Below are 14,568 nucleotides of genomic sequence, written 5' to 3'. Positions count from 1 at the left end.
CATTTACCCCCGTTTCTGTTCCCTAATTGGAACTACCTCGCCCTGCAGGCTGTGCTCATGGCATGTGCAGCACGTCTGCTCCTCTGGCCAGCACAGACCTCCGGTGTTTGCATTGCATTTCTTCCAAAGGCCAGTTCCATGCTTTTGCCCAATTTGCTTTAGTCATTGAAATTTTGGCGGAGCCCACTTGATTTTGTTTGTAACTTAAAACAATTTCTCTCAGCAGAGCCACAAGGCACAAGGATGGCCAGCCCTAAAGCCACAGGGCTCTCCTGGGAGATCACTTGGCTTGCTATCACTGTCTGTGCACACCTACAGGTAGGTAATGAACTTGTTGCTATTCTCATGCCTGGTCCTTTATCAGATGATCCTGGGGCACACTTTGAATTACTGTTTTTTAAACAGAAAGCTGCTGGAGGAACTGCCCTGTAAATAAAAGGCTCCTGATGAGGAGGTTTTCCTTTCACTGAACTGAATTTCAAAGATGTGGGGAAATTAATATACTCTCCCTTCTTGGTAATATTGTACCTGACTTTACTATATGGGGACCAAAGGGAGATCTTGCCAGGTGTGTAATGCCATGGGTCTTTCTAGGCAGCACAGCTGCTCTTACCCCCAGGAGGTTTAGCACCTGATAAATGTTAAGATACTGTAAGTGACAAGGATTATATAAGTACCTGGGTAGAAACATCTAAAGCACTTGGAAGTTGATGTCGAGGGGGAAGGTGGTCCAAAAAGGTCTTTCCTTCAAGTGTTCAGTGAATACAGGAACCATGGAGGAAAACCATAGCTGCCAACTGATCTATTGCCTGACACATGAGCCTAATCAGTTCCAAGAAGTGAGTATTTCAAGAAATATGGTGTGCTGGCATGCGGCAGAGATGTTGTTATAGTGTGTCATTCTCTATACTGATAGTTCCCACAGTACAGAATGTTTCAAGGATTCTTTGGTCTTAAATACACCCAAATCTCAATATCCTTACAAAAGGACAGCTAAAACTGAAGAATATTTTTTTAAATAAATAGCATCATTTTTTGAAGTATTGTAGTGGTTTTTGACTAAAAAAGTAAAATCTTGGTTTTAAATAAAATCAGTGATGCTGGTTACTGTAATACTGTTGTGTACTGTTTGTACTATTGCAATGCTGAGAAATGGTGGTTTCAAACCGGAGCCTAGTGCGCTGGACAAGGTAAACGTACATCCTGAAGCCTTTTGAATCAAAGGATAATACAGCAGGCAAAAGTAAATTGGAAAGGAGTATGAAGAACTGAGGAGACTGTACTAGAGACCTGAGTAAGCTATGATCAATTTAGGGTGGACTTTGAGGTTTAAGCTAGCGGGAATGGGACTCTAACCCAACCTCAATAGCACTGCTGAGTGCACTGTGTGCTGTGAGTCATTTGGCAGCTGCCTGTTAATGAACACCTCCTGTTATCTGTATTATGGTTGCAGCTAGTCATTAAAGTACATGGGTTACTTGAGTAAAGGACTCGCCATTAAAGTAAAAATTATTATATTCATATTAATTGTGCAGTAAAATTGAGTGCATTCAGGGCATGTCCAAGCAGATAGGGCAACGGTTGGATCTTCTGATTTTTTGCTTGTGTATTTCTTATGCAAGAACAAATAGTTACTGATTTGCTGTGCCTGTTCAGCTTGTATTTTTGTGTGCAAGCAGTTGCGTGATGCTGTAATAACCAGCCCTGTAAAACACTCAAAGTAGTACGTAAAGTTCACTTAATAGTTCTGTTTGAGATGAGAATAGAAGTTCAGAGAAGGGAGATGTCAACACTGCGTTTGGGCCTTTTGGTTATGAAGAACTTTTTTTTTCTTTTAGAATATTTTTCTTGTATTTTTTTCTTTCATATTTTTCTTATTCTAGAACTGGAACCAATAGTGGCATAGTTTCGTCTTCTCCATGAATGGTTTGGCATAGCTTTGCTTGTCTCTTTATAATAAAACCAGCCCAAACACATTGTAGTAATCAATAGGCTATTGTGAGTAGCTTTATGAACATTTCAATCCAGGTCAAATTTTTTGGTCTTGATTGCCCTTTACAATATTCTAATCTATTTGGCATATTTGAGTCATTAGCACTTAACCCCAATCTTATAGGAGGCCCTTCTGCTCCTAAGTTTTAGGTGTTTTATCACAATTTTAGGCACATTAAAGATATTTTATATTATTTAACATAACATTTTTGGTATCCAATAACCATTAATTCTTTAATTGGTTGCTTGGGGCCATACTATGTGGACCACACACAGTCATTCTACCCTAATATTGTACCATAGCTTCCACTTGTGTTGTTTTTGGCTATTAAAGTGCTTATGTCTGGAGCTAATCAATTAGAAACAATTGGATGCTGGGCAAGGTCACAAGTCTATGTCATGTCACTTATGTGTAACTGATTAATTTCATCCTGTTTGAGGCAGGTACAGAATAAAATAATGACCATTTGAAAAGAATGTGGTGGAAATGTGGTATGAATGTAACGCAAAGAAAACTTTAATATGAGAAGTTGTGAAAAAGAGGTAGCTGTTACTGAGAAGAAATCGGTTAACGTTGGTAATAGGAGCTCTTTCTGATTCTTCATAGCATGGTAACAAGCACAGCATGGTGTTTAGCTAGGTTCCAAATGGAACTCTGCCCTTACAGATATGCAGCATCTCAAGTTTGACAAAAATTTTGTCAAGGGCAGATTAGTCGCTATACTAGTAGGTAAGGTAGATTTCATAGGATAACCCAGTGAATTGTTTAGCACTGAGCATTGATGAGCTGCCTGTTTGTTAAATCTGTTCTGTGACCAGGAGCAGTGGCATAAATGACTCGGGAGGAGATGACTTACGGGCTAGCCTTGGCTGTGTTCTTTTGCAGACATAGAGCCTTTTTCAGCCATGAAGCATACTTTTTCTGATATGTGCCAATATAAATGAGGTTAATGGAACTGCATTAGTCTAAAGCCAATGGTAATCCAAGTAAATAATGCCTGTAAGTTTTTCTGAAAAGCAAAGAAAGAAACCCCACTGCCAAATGGTAGCAGCATCATGGAATAATTAGTTGTTTCTAAAGATTTAAGTGGTGGATCTATCTGAAGAAGTTAATGTATTTCACAGACTATATGTATTTGTGAACATTAACTATATCCTTGGGCTTGAATGTAACTATTAATGTGTATTTACTGCTAAATATGGTGTAAAAGGTGCCTCACTTTTCTCACATGGTAGCAGGTGAGCTATCGATACTACAGATTTTAAGAGATGGTTAAGCTAATAAAATAGAAATATCCAAGTCCAATTTTGCTGTTTATAAGTGATCTCTTGAGTATATAGGGCTCCATATTGGTAATTGAAAAGGCAGGATGTTCAGCCAGGTAACTAACTCTTTCTTAACCTTGTGATAACATTTTATTACACTGTTCAGCTAGATGCTGTTATATTTGGTATAAAATGTGTGTAAGACTGTATATCTGCATATATTTACTAATGGATTAATGGCAGCAAGAAATGATGGCTAGCAGATTCATATAGACAAATATGTCGTCGAGAATTTTACACATGGTTTCATTTTAGGTTCATTCTCTGATGTGTTGTTTTCAAATTGGGAATATGCTGGTATTTTCTTAGGTTCCTACAGTCTAAATTAAACCCTCTACAAGTCAGTTTGTTTCACCCCCAAAGACCATGGGGTTGCTAATGCCCGAGGAGGGAATAACAGCAAAGACAGCATGTCTGGATATTCAGGAAGCATTAGCTTAGGGTTTCTGTGGAAGGGAAAGTTTCATAGGTCACATATTCATTGAATAAACTGTTGGTTGCTCCCATGATTTACGTTTCTGCAATCCCTGCCTGTGTTATGTTTTTTTCCTAACTATCTGTGATATTTTGGATGTAAAGGCTATACATGCTGAAAACATTATCTTATTCAAAATGATTCTGCGATAACCAATCTGCCAAAAACTACCAACATAGTAAATTTCTTTAAGGTTGAGTTTTGCAAGGCCAAAAATCTGATGTCCATTATGTGACATAGCGGACTTGGAGACCATCTTTGTGGAAAACCTTTGGAATATTGTTTTACAGTCACTGAATGTATTGCACACCAATGTTCACAAAACACGTTATGATCTACATGCCATACAACAGTAAGGATTCTTAAATCTCCAGTAACTTTAATCAAAAATATCAGGATGAGATTTGCAAGTCCAGAGTTAAATCTGAAGCAGTTTCACTTTTTTGTAGGCAAGTTGCAATTCTGCACCCATCTGGAATTTTGCCATCAGCCTCAATAGGCCTGTGGTTTTATTCTTGGTTTGAAGATTGAAATGCCTGTACTACGAACAAATAGCACATTTGAGACTCTGTAGAAGTGTTCTGACTTAAAATATTCATTGTTATTGACAATGCTGTAACTTGGTGACAGCATTACCAGAAAGCTTGTGTAAGTTTCTGAACTTGCTTTGAATTTATGACTAATGATTGCTCAGCCAGTGCTCATAGGATCTGAACTGCTGTTACCCCCAATTTACAATCCAAAGAGTTGAATTGCCAGAAATATTGTGATGAACCTGTCTTGTGACTTGAGACACAAACTATTTATGAATACTTAAGTTTTTTAGAAGTACATTTTAAAATACAAGTCAACTATGGGAGATGACCAAAAGTACAGATGATATCAGTGAAGGGGTCCTTTTACTGTCTGATTTATTTGTTTTCATTTTCTCAGGAAATATTTTGATCATAGTGATTATGAGTGATGCTTGCAGTGATACAGCAAAGAAAATCAGCTAAAGTATGGTCCAAACCCATTCATTCCAATGCGGCAAAGGTGGTTTAGTCTCATTATCCAGCCAGATTTTGAATTCCGTATCTTTTTGGACATGGGGATTGGTGCTCATTGTGATAATTTCTGATGAGGTTACACTAAAAATTGGGCAGAGATTCTTATATCAGTTGTGTGTAGAGCTGCAAATTGATGGTTCCAAAACTAGATATCCAAGCGTCAAACACTTTGAGAAGCTTCAAGTGTAGGAATAATCTTTCACAACAGCCACTGGCTTCTAATTTACCTTGAAAAAGTAGTGAAGAAACGAAGGAATAGGTCTAGGATGATCTCTGGTTTTACCAGATTACTTGAATGCTTAGTCATTGATAATTACTCATTCATGTCTGCTTGATGTAGCTGGATCCTTCATGTTCCTTACCAAATTGGGGCATAAAGAGCACTGAGGTGGTGGTTTCTCACAGTGCGCCAAATTCCATTCCTGCCTTTGCGTCACAGAAAATGTACATGACTGATTGTACTGATATTAAAGCCCTTTTACTGTTCGTTCAGAAATCATGATTTGGCCATCCAAAATCATGAGTTTGGCTTCAAAGGAACATATATTTTAAAACCTGAGTCCTTTTTATTTGCTTTTACTTCTAGAACCTGTAAGGTTAATATATTTATGTCTTTACCTGCAATTTTGGGGCTTGAAGCTTTTCTTAAAATAGTTCTCCATGCTCACCTGAATCCAGGAGCTGGGGTTTAAGAAAACACCAAATATAATGTGACTTGCAATTAAGCAGTAAGATATATTAATTTCAGTAATAGTGGGAGCAGATTTATAATTGTGCCTCCATACTTGTTTGTATTGTAAGACTATGCAAGAAATCTTTGGGCATGAGTTAAATCATATTGTGCAAATGTATTTTACTGTTAAGTTAAGATTTTATATAGTTGATAATACCAATGATAAAGTCTTGTGGCTGCGTACGGTCCAACCCAGACTTACGTGAACAATTCCAGTGTAATTCTCATTATGCAAAATCTCTGTAAAACAGAGAGAATTTGTGCATGGTGAAAGAGTGGGTTTGTTGTTGAAGTACAGGTTGCTGGAGCATAACATTCCAGAATGAACATTGGATATAGCCATGGCAACTCTGGAGAGACAGCTAAGACCCACACAGGAACCGTATAGCACTGCAGTTCTGATATGCCCTCTGCACTCGCTTTGTTGTCACTGGTAGATAAATAATTCCTTTAGGTTTTGAAAGCATGTATGTAACTTTCCCATAAGAGGAGAACTTTTCTTGATATTAGCTGAAGTATGTAGACTATCAAGCGCTCTTAATTCAAGGGTCAGATTTTCAAAATGGCCTCACTCCAACTTCTAGGAGGAAGTACAGTTCTACGAACTTGCTTTTTGATGACCATCAGCTACGCAAGGGTGCTAAACTTAATGCAGATACAGCAGCATTTTCAGAAGGGTCTGTGTGATGTGGAGCCCCTGTTTTGATGACTTTCTGTAAGACTTGAGACAAGTTAAACACAAATACTGTTAAGTACTTAGCTGTATTGGTAGGTTCTTAGCTGGATTTTTTGAAACAAGTAACAAGGTAAATGTCAGTTAATCCGATGGGAACCAGGCATTAGGTGCCTTAGGCACTTCCAAAAGTCTGGCTAAACATTTTCATCATATTTAGCTAACTAAACCAAAACTTTCACCCTTAAAACTCTTTTGAAAGAATAGGTTTCTGGAGTGTAAATTCTAGCACCTGGGTGTGTAGATATTTGATAATACTTGAAGTGCAAGTACAAGAATCACATGTTTATAAAAGGAGGGCAGTTTTTGAAAACTTGGCCTAATATATCCCTTTCAGACAGCGTATTACAAAAATTGTTTAGAAATAATGTTATTTCTGTTTCTAATTTTATATTTATTAGCTTTAACATCATTATGGAGAGAAAATGAAAACAGTATTCTCAGTCTGTTTTGAGAAATGTGGTTTCCAAGAATTGTCAGTTTGTCATGCTTCTGGATCCATTAGAAACACAGTGAATGCAAGTCAGCTCGACTAAATTGTGAAACAATATTAAAAATGCATTTATGATTGCAATTACTAGATTGTTGTTGTATGCTAACTGTTGTCATTTGTGTCACGGTGGGAGGTCCCAACTGGTTAATGATGCTGTTTTGTAGCATTAAGTAAGTGGAGCATTTGTTTATATGTGGAAACATGTATTTCTGTATTTATGTAATGTTTTTTCTGTCATCAGGTCCTTTGCCAAAAATCAAAGCTGCTTAAAATTTATAGGATACAGTCTCTTGGGCGTGCAAGCAGAACAGGGTATAGTTTATAGTGTGTAAGTGTGAAAGGACCTGTAGAGGCTCAGTCCACAGTAAATGCAGACGTAGAGAAGAGAGTCTTAGCTGCCTGATGTATTGCCTTTTAATATCATAGAAGCAAGATGACATGGGCACACCTGCACTGCCACAGAATGTGAAGAGTAAGGGACTGTGTGTTCTCAAACTCTGGCAATAAATGTTTCCTGGCCTGCACCTTGCAGAAGCTCTGAGAAGGTTGCAGAAACTGGCGTTATTCCCAGCTGACTGATTCAGCAAGAAATTAACTGGATCCCCCCCAAAAAATCCACACCCCCCCCTTTTTGTTCAATTTTCCTGCTTATATATGTGTTATATATGTGACTGCTCCAGGCCATCTACTGGTGTGGAGAAACGTGAAAGGACAATGCAAGTACTGGTTCAGATACATTCAGATTTGCATCTTCTGGTGGGAAGTTCCCCTGCTTTCCCAGCTACTGCAGCCTCTGGTTGGGTGTAGCAGTGGTGTAGAAGCAGAAGGCTGAACATGCGCAGTGCTCACTGTGGATGTATAACCAATGAAATATGCTAAAACATGATTTGGCTTCCTCTCCTGAGAGTCTTCCTTTATTAGATGTTTTCAAGGTCTCATTAGTCATTTAGTGTTTTGTTTTCTTGAGTCTCCAAATAGTTTTAAGCTGTTCCCTGGTTGACTAACATGGATGTTGGCTGAAAAAAACAATAGCATAGTAGTGTCTTGAGTATTGCCTGCTTGGTAGATGATGTTCTAGTTGGAAACTGCCAGGTACATCCAACATATTACTTATTCTTCCAGCTGATCTCATCAATGTTTTTGTTAGAAAGCAGAAGAGGGAATACATCTATCACTGGAGAGAGGTGTTGTGCATGCTGTGTGGTATGTGAGGATTTTACTAATGCCACTAACTGATAAGACTGCTTGAACAGGCTCTGTTTTTGTGGCCTGATTTTATAACTTTATATGAATATAAGGTGCTTTGTGTGACTAGCAATTACACTTTTGCTCTAGACTGGTGATTCTCAGGTAACTCTTCATGGAACAGCCAAGCTCAGAGCTTGGCAGCAGTTAACAGTGCAAATTGAATGGCAGGAAATGCTATGAAGGGAAGGTATAAAACAAAGTAGAGAGTATTAACCTTTCCCTGTATGAATTCCTGGTTTGCCCACACTTGGATACTGTGTACAGTTCCTATCCCTTTATGAATGGGGTGGAAAGGCTAAGCAGGGATCAGGTGGAAACTTATTTCTTCCAGCATAAGAACAGAGTGCTGTTAAATAAAACTACTAGGAGACAGATTCAAAACAATAAGAGGTGGTAGTCCTCCATGTAATGATTTTTGGCACTCTCTGCCATAGGTTTTTTTACTAGATGGTTACAGGGGAGACAGGATGAGTACTGGGAAGCTCTACCAAATACTGCTAAATAGACAAACCACAGCAGGCTAAGACTCACTAAGGTGCGTCCAGGGAAGCATCCTAGGGAAGTACTGTACATACTTCCTCCAGACATGGTCTTTGGGTGTCCAGATATGGCTACTGTTGGAAGCTGATGAGCTAGAGGGATTCCTGGTCTGAACCAGTTCAGCTGTTTTTATGTTATTTTGATGTTCCTTGGGACTACACTTGAGGATCATTGAATGAGAAGTTAGAATAAATCCTAGACCTACTGTCACATGTGACTCATTTAAAAACTAACAGTAAAGAAATATATTCTCCAAACTCCAAGTGTATCTGGAGGTATGTCCTGGATGCATGAGAAATTGCTCAAAATGTGTAGGTGCCTACATTCTGAGCATCTTTGTGTCTGCCTGGAATATTTTTTATTTTTGGAACATTTTAATTAAATTTTTTCTTTATAAAAGTTTTTGTTATGTTTCTGGTGCATTTTCAGATTTTAAAGTTTTGGAATTATTTTTAAAGTATGCAAGGAAATTTGGGTCATCTTGCTTAATTGCTGGTGTAGTTTCTTGTTTTTAAACAAACACTAGTATTTTCTTGAGCAAGATAAATAGAGAAATGACTTTCTGATATTTTACTAAATAAGGCTTGGCTTGAATTCCACTTTCATTATGCCACTGGTCCTTCTGTAAGACACAAATATTCCAGACATTTTCCCTGCATGAGTGAGCACTTGCCTTCACCCCAATGTGAAACTGCGTACCCAAATGCTTTTCCCATTTCCTTGTCTTACCTATTTCAGTTAAATTTAGGACGCAATAGATTGGTTAAAACTATACGAAAACCTCCAGAATGCCATCTTAATGTATGGGTTTTTACCATGCAGCTGTTTATCTTCAACTAAGAGGAAACTATAAATGTATTTTTAATGCCAGGAGCTAGGCTTAAAATGCCATTACTTATCCAGTGGGAATAGATTTGAAAATTAGTAAGCAATTAGATCAGTAGGCAAATACATTTTACTTAATGTTGCAAGTCTCAAGGGCCTTTCAAATATCCTGTTAGCATCACCTGTTCTTAACTTGCAACCTTTTAAATCTTTACCTAGTCCTAAACAGCAGTGTTACTTTGAAAGGGAAAGTTTTCTGTATATTTTTAATTTTTATTTGACCTGAATTTTAATGTTTCTAAAAAAACTTGCACGGTTTCTCCAAGGGCAACCGAGATGTACTGGGAACACTAAGCTTTTCTTGGAGAAAATTTCTTCCTGTAGATAACCATCTTGAGAAGGACCTTAGCTGGGAAACAGAACATGTGGGTCTTGTTCTGAACTTTCTTGAATTATGTCCTTAGCAAACACCAATGATGTATTTGTTTATAATTGCTTATTTTTCTTGCTGAATTTAGACCTCTGAGCCATCTGTCATATGCCACATAAGCCACTGTTTAGAAATGGAGAAAGTGTAGGAATTGTAGACTTTCTTTTTTATTGTTTCAAATGTTAAGACCAGTCTTTAGGAACTGTGAAGAATAGACCTTGTCCTCTTCAACTGTTCTATAGGAGTGTCCCATGATTCCTTGTCTGCCAAAGTTCACATCGATTCAGTGGTAGTATGACGACTCTCAGCCTAGGCACTATAAAACCTCAGTCCTGAGGAAGATCCAGGCTGGGGAGCCCCGTGGACTTCATTAGGTTACGGTGCCACAAGTTTTGTAAATTTTAGGCTTTCTGCTTCAACAGTACAACACTTGGCACTTGACAGTGCCAGTGAAGTCTGCAGGCACCTTCCCTGAGACATCAGTGGGAGTTTTTCCTGAGCAAGTCCTGCCCGTAGGAAGCAAACTGAGGCTGATTTTCATTAGTGCTAACTGGTTGGTTATTATATTTCCTGTTGTGTGGTGTCAATAATTTCATCTCGTAACTGCTAAGGACAGATGACATTTAAAGCTCTGTCTGCAGCTGTTAGTTTTCTTGAATATTGGCTGTACTTACCCTCTGGAAAAAAAATCAGAGATAATAAAGATAATTTGCCTGTTGCTTATAAACTTTGCAAAATTTGAAGCGATTTCCATTTTTTTTACATGTCACTTTATTGTGTGTCATTGATGACCATTTTATCAGGTGTTCCAGACCATCCCTGTTGGTAGGAATTTCTCTGAACTACTGCAGAGGGAAACATCAAAACCAGTCCTTAGAGCATGTACGCTATTTTTCAGGAGAACTGAAGCACAACATGGAAATTTCCTTTTTCAAAACTGACGTGACTTTTTGCCAGGTTTACTGTATTCAGAAGATTCCTCTGAACCTTTGAAGAGGTTGCACTCTCCACTGCATGGTGCAGTTCTTCTAATGAAAATAGAGGGAAACACAAGCACGCCATAAATAAGGAAAATAGAATTGATTTCTACATGTAACATTTTGTCTGTGCATATGAAAATTGACATCATGGTGTTGGAATGTTGACCGTGTTTTGCATTTTGCTAGCTGCTTTTACTGGAAAGCATGTGTTTCAAAGGGAGTTTTCAATTTTTATAAGACTTTACCTCCATAATAGCCCAGTCTTATTTTGAATGTAGACTTCAGCTATGAATAAAATTTAGCTCATGAAGTAAGAGATTCCTCTGGTACAAAATGTGAATGAATTATGCAAACATTAACCAGTAATATGCATATCTGAATCAGAATAGTTAAAGCCGACCTTTAGGTTCCACTGTTACCACTCAACATTTTCTTAGTCTGTTCAAGAATGCCTTACTCTGAGGGTAAGGATACCGAGTTCTGAGGAGCTCCTCAAGAAAAGCTGTATTAAGTGTGGAGAAAGCCTAGCTGGCTGCACAAAACCAGTCCTTTGTGGGGAATTTTCACTAATGTGCTTTCTTAGCTCCAGATGGATCTGTGCAAGAAGGGAGCTGAGAAGTGAAGGAAAGACTATCAGCAATGAAAAAGTGGCACTAGCCCTTCATCTTCAGAGTAATCATCCAGATAAAATTGGCAAAATTCAATTATCTTTCAGTAGTGGGCTGGCCTCTCTCCAACCTTCATAATCCAACTCACTTTCCCAGAGTTTTAGGGTTATATACTCTGTAAAAGTTGGCAACTCAAGTTTCCTGAGTCATGAACTCTATCCCGTCTCCTGAGAGAAGAGTTTCCTGGTACACCATCCTTGCACCTGCTAGTTCTTCCCCAGCTCTTCTCAAAATCAGGCTGCTCTGAACCCCTTCATGAAATTATTCCATGCTACTTAAGCAGTTTACTGATTTTTATAATAATGTGATTCCCCAAGTGATATGAGGCAGATCCAGTTCCATTAACCTGTCCTTGTGATGAAGGACCCAAATTCTTGGTGGTATTTTCAGTGCCTAAGGTTGATGGGTTTTGAAAGAGTTAGACATCTATATTACTCTGAGAAATTATATATGCATCTTCAAGTTAAATCAAAAGGAGACTATACCTAGTACCTGTCAAAGTGTATATGCCTTTGCTAGCACCTTTTTTAAAAGGAGCATTTAACATTCCTGAAAAAGAATTTAATTCCCCCTTTTAGGTGGTGGTGTGCAATGTTGAAAGGCTCAACTTACTGCTAAAGTTTTAGACTTTATTCCTGTATGTATACTATATTGAAATATATGCATGTATATGGTATGTAGTTGCATTAACAAAGTCTCAGGCAAGCTGAGATTGTCTTTAGTTGAGTTTTAGTCTGAATTAAGTGTTAGATAGCTGCAGGTTCCCGAAGGACCCTTCTCTGCATATAAGTTACAGGGTTGCTGTATGAAACAATATACAGTAATTTACCCTTGTGTTATTTTTAGCTGAGAAAGTAGACACGATCAGACCTTTTTGCACGGCTAAATGAGAACATGGGTCAAGAAAAACGAGGAATGATGTTTTATGTTTGGAGGGTGATGTAGCTTGCTAGGCTGAATACCTTCTTGAACCGGGGCTTGCAGTAGCATGATTGGTCTCGTAAAATGGAGGCCTGCTCGCCTGATCTATCTTTTGTGGTGGAACTGGCTCTTTTAATAAAGCAACTTAGAAAAAAATCCTGTTCAGAGCTGCATAATTAACATTAGATAGGTCAGACATAATATATAGAGCGCTTGAATTGAAATAAAATTTAGATTGGTGGGGACATGCTTGATTCTAATGGATCTTGCTTTCAGAAACTGTTATTGCTCCTTGTGGAGGCATTTGCACCAATACTTGTTAAGTTCTGCTCAGTGATACTTGTTTCGTTCTGTTCAGCTTTTAAAATGCTGGTGTAGCTTATCTACATCCATTCCTCTTTCTGGAGGGCTGCCCCAGCAGCCTGTGCTGTTGGTACCGGACGGGTCTCTGCCGCGGGAGACGTTTTTGTCCCCCTGGGTTCGCGTGAGGGTTGCTGCGGTACTCGGCGCTTCGGCGGGTGCTGGCGGTGCGAAGGCCTCTCAGTCGCGTCGGTCCCCTCGTGGCTGCTACAGAGGGCACGTGAGATCTCACGTTTTTCGGAGGCGTGTGACCTGCATCGCGAGGCTCTTGCCCATCTGTTATTTTCCTGTATCTCGTAAGTAAAAAACGCCATAAACCTTAATCAATTGAAAAAATGTCAGAATTATTCTTAATATTTCATCAGAACATTTCGATGTAAACAGCTAACTTTACATCTCAAATGTTCAATTATTAATTGTCGTGATAGCTACCTATGACTTGTATTCGTTATTTCTAGAATCCTATTTCAAGTATAGCGAGATTTGTGCAAGCTTTATTGTTAGGGGTGAAACTTAAACTTTATTAGGATTAAGCGTTTAATAGTATAATTTGCTGCATATGTTGCAAATACAAGCTGCTATGAATAGATCCTCTGTAAAAAAAAAAAAGGCATTTGATATGTTATGTATGGACTTAAATCCAATATGTTGTTATCTTTAACTAAAGGAAATTATAAGAAGAGATTTACAGAGAAGGGTTTATTCTATTAACTTTAATTTCTTTAAAACATTTCTCAATTGAAGTTGAATTTGGTTTCTGTATTTTGACTCTGTTTAAAACGTGCTGTACATAACTTCCTTTGTTCCTTGACTATTGTTCTGAAAATAGTACAAATTGGCTGTTTTTCATATACATGAGAGGAGAAAAATATTAGTAATAGTAGGCTGAATATTTATTTAAGTGGGGTACCTTGTTTTTCTATTTGTCCACTCACAGTAGACTTGAGGATTTAAGTGCAAGATTTCCTGTTATATTACTGGAATTTTTAATGTCGTTTTTATACCTTGTAAAGAACCGGGAGAAAGGCTCTCCCTTTCCTACATGTTTTCAGCCTCCAGCCTCCCAGGAAGCAGTAGTATGGAACACATTGATTTAGAATAGGTATCAGGTTTTGGCTTGATGCTCAAGGAACAAAAATAGGAGGGCAGCACAGCCCTGTATTTTCCTAGTCTGCATGAGGCATTTGATTAATCTGTGAAATGCTGGTGATTGGTTTCGATTCTTATGGCTCTTGGGCAATTTGGAATGATTCTGTGTTTGTAAATGGCAGGAATGAATAGTTTTGGGGTTTTTATCAAAATTGAGATTTAGAGACCATATTAAATCTTCTTGGCATAGGCATTTTGACTTGGAGATTTTATTATTGTCCCATACTTCCTTTTAAAGTGTGTGGTTGCTTCTTTGAGGATTTTATTTAAGTAGGTTATCAGGCTTTTTTGAGGAATAGGTTGCATTTTTTATGGAACAATTTGCAGTCTGCCCATTCCTCTGTTATTAAAGCTGGATTAACACAAAATGAGGGAAATCGCTATGTGCATCATCTTAACTCTAAGAAAGGAAAAACATGTAGGAAAGGGACAAATCTCGGTCATGTTTGGATAGTTTTCTGCAAGAGGACAACAAATTTCAGGCCTTGTGCGGATATGTAGGATTCCCTTCAGCCTTTCTACCAGGAACTATAAAAAGCTTGTATAAAGGCACAGAATAATTGCAGCCTGAGTCAGGCCAGCAAGTTGGCTTTTTTCACCATAATCAGGATAAAAGAACATCTCTCTTGGCAAAAAGGACTGGGCT

The 14,568-nt window shown here is 38.2% G+C and overlaps 1 protein-coding gene across 1 annotated transcript in view; it reads left to right on the top strand.

Annotated features, from left to right (window-relative positions):
• Nucleotides 1-243: 243 nt before the first annotated feature.
• The window catches only part of ADAMTSL3 (ADAMTS like 3), a gene marked incomplete at both ends in the record, with an annotated part of 187,579 nt that continues 173,254 nt past the window's right edge, over nt 244-14,568 (top strand). The window contains one exon of the mRNA XM_082004922.1: nt 244-318. Coding sequence (XP_081861048.1) covers nt 244-318 — 75 coding nt within the window. The remainder of the gene's footprint in view (nt 319-14,568) is intronic.

This window comes from Phaethon aethereus (assembly GCF_964289735.1).
Source record: "Phaethon aethereus genome assembly, chromosome: 12".
In the NCBI taxonomy this organism is placed as follows: Eukaryota; Metazoa; Chordata; class Aves; order Phaethontiformes; family Phaethontidae; genus Phaethon; species Phaethon aethereus.
Note: the sequence above shows the minus strand (reverse complement) of the source record. Positions and strands in the feature narration are given on the sequence as shown.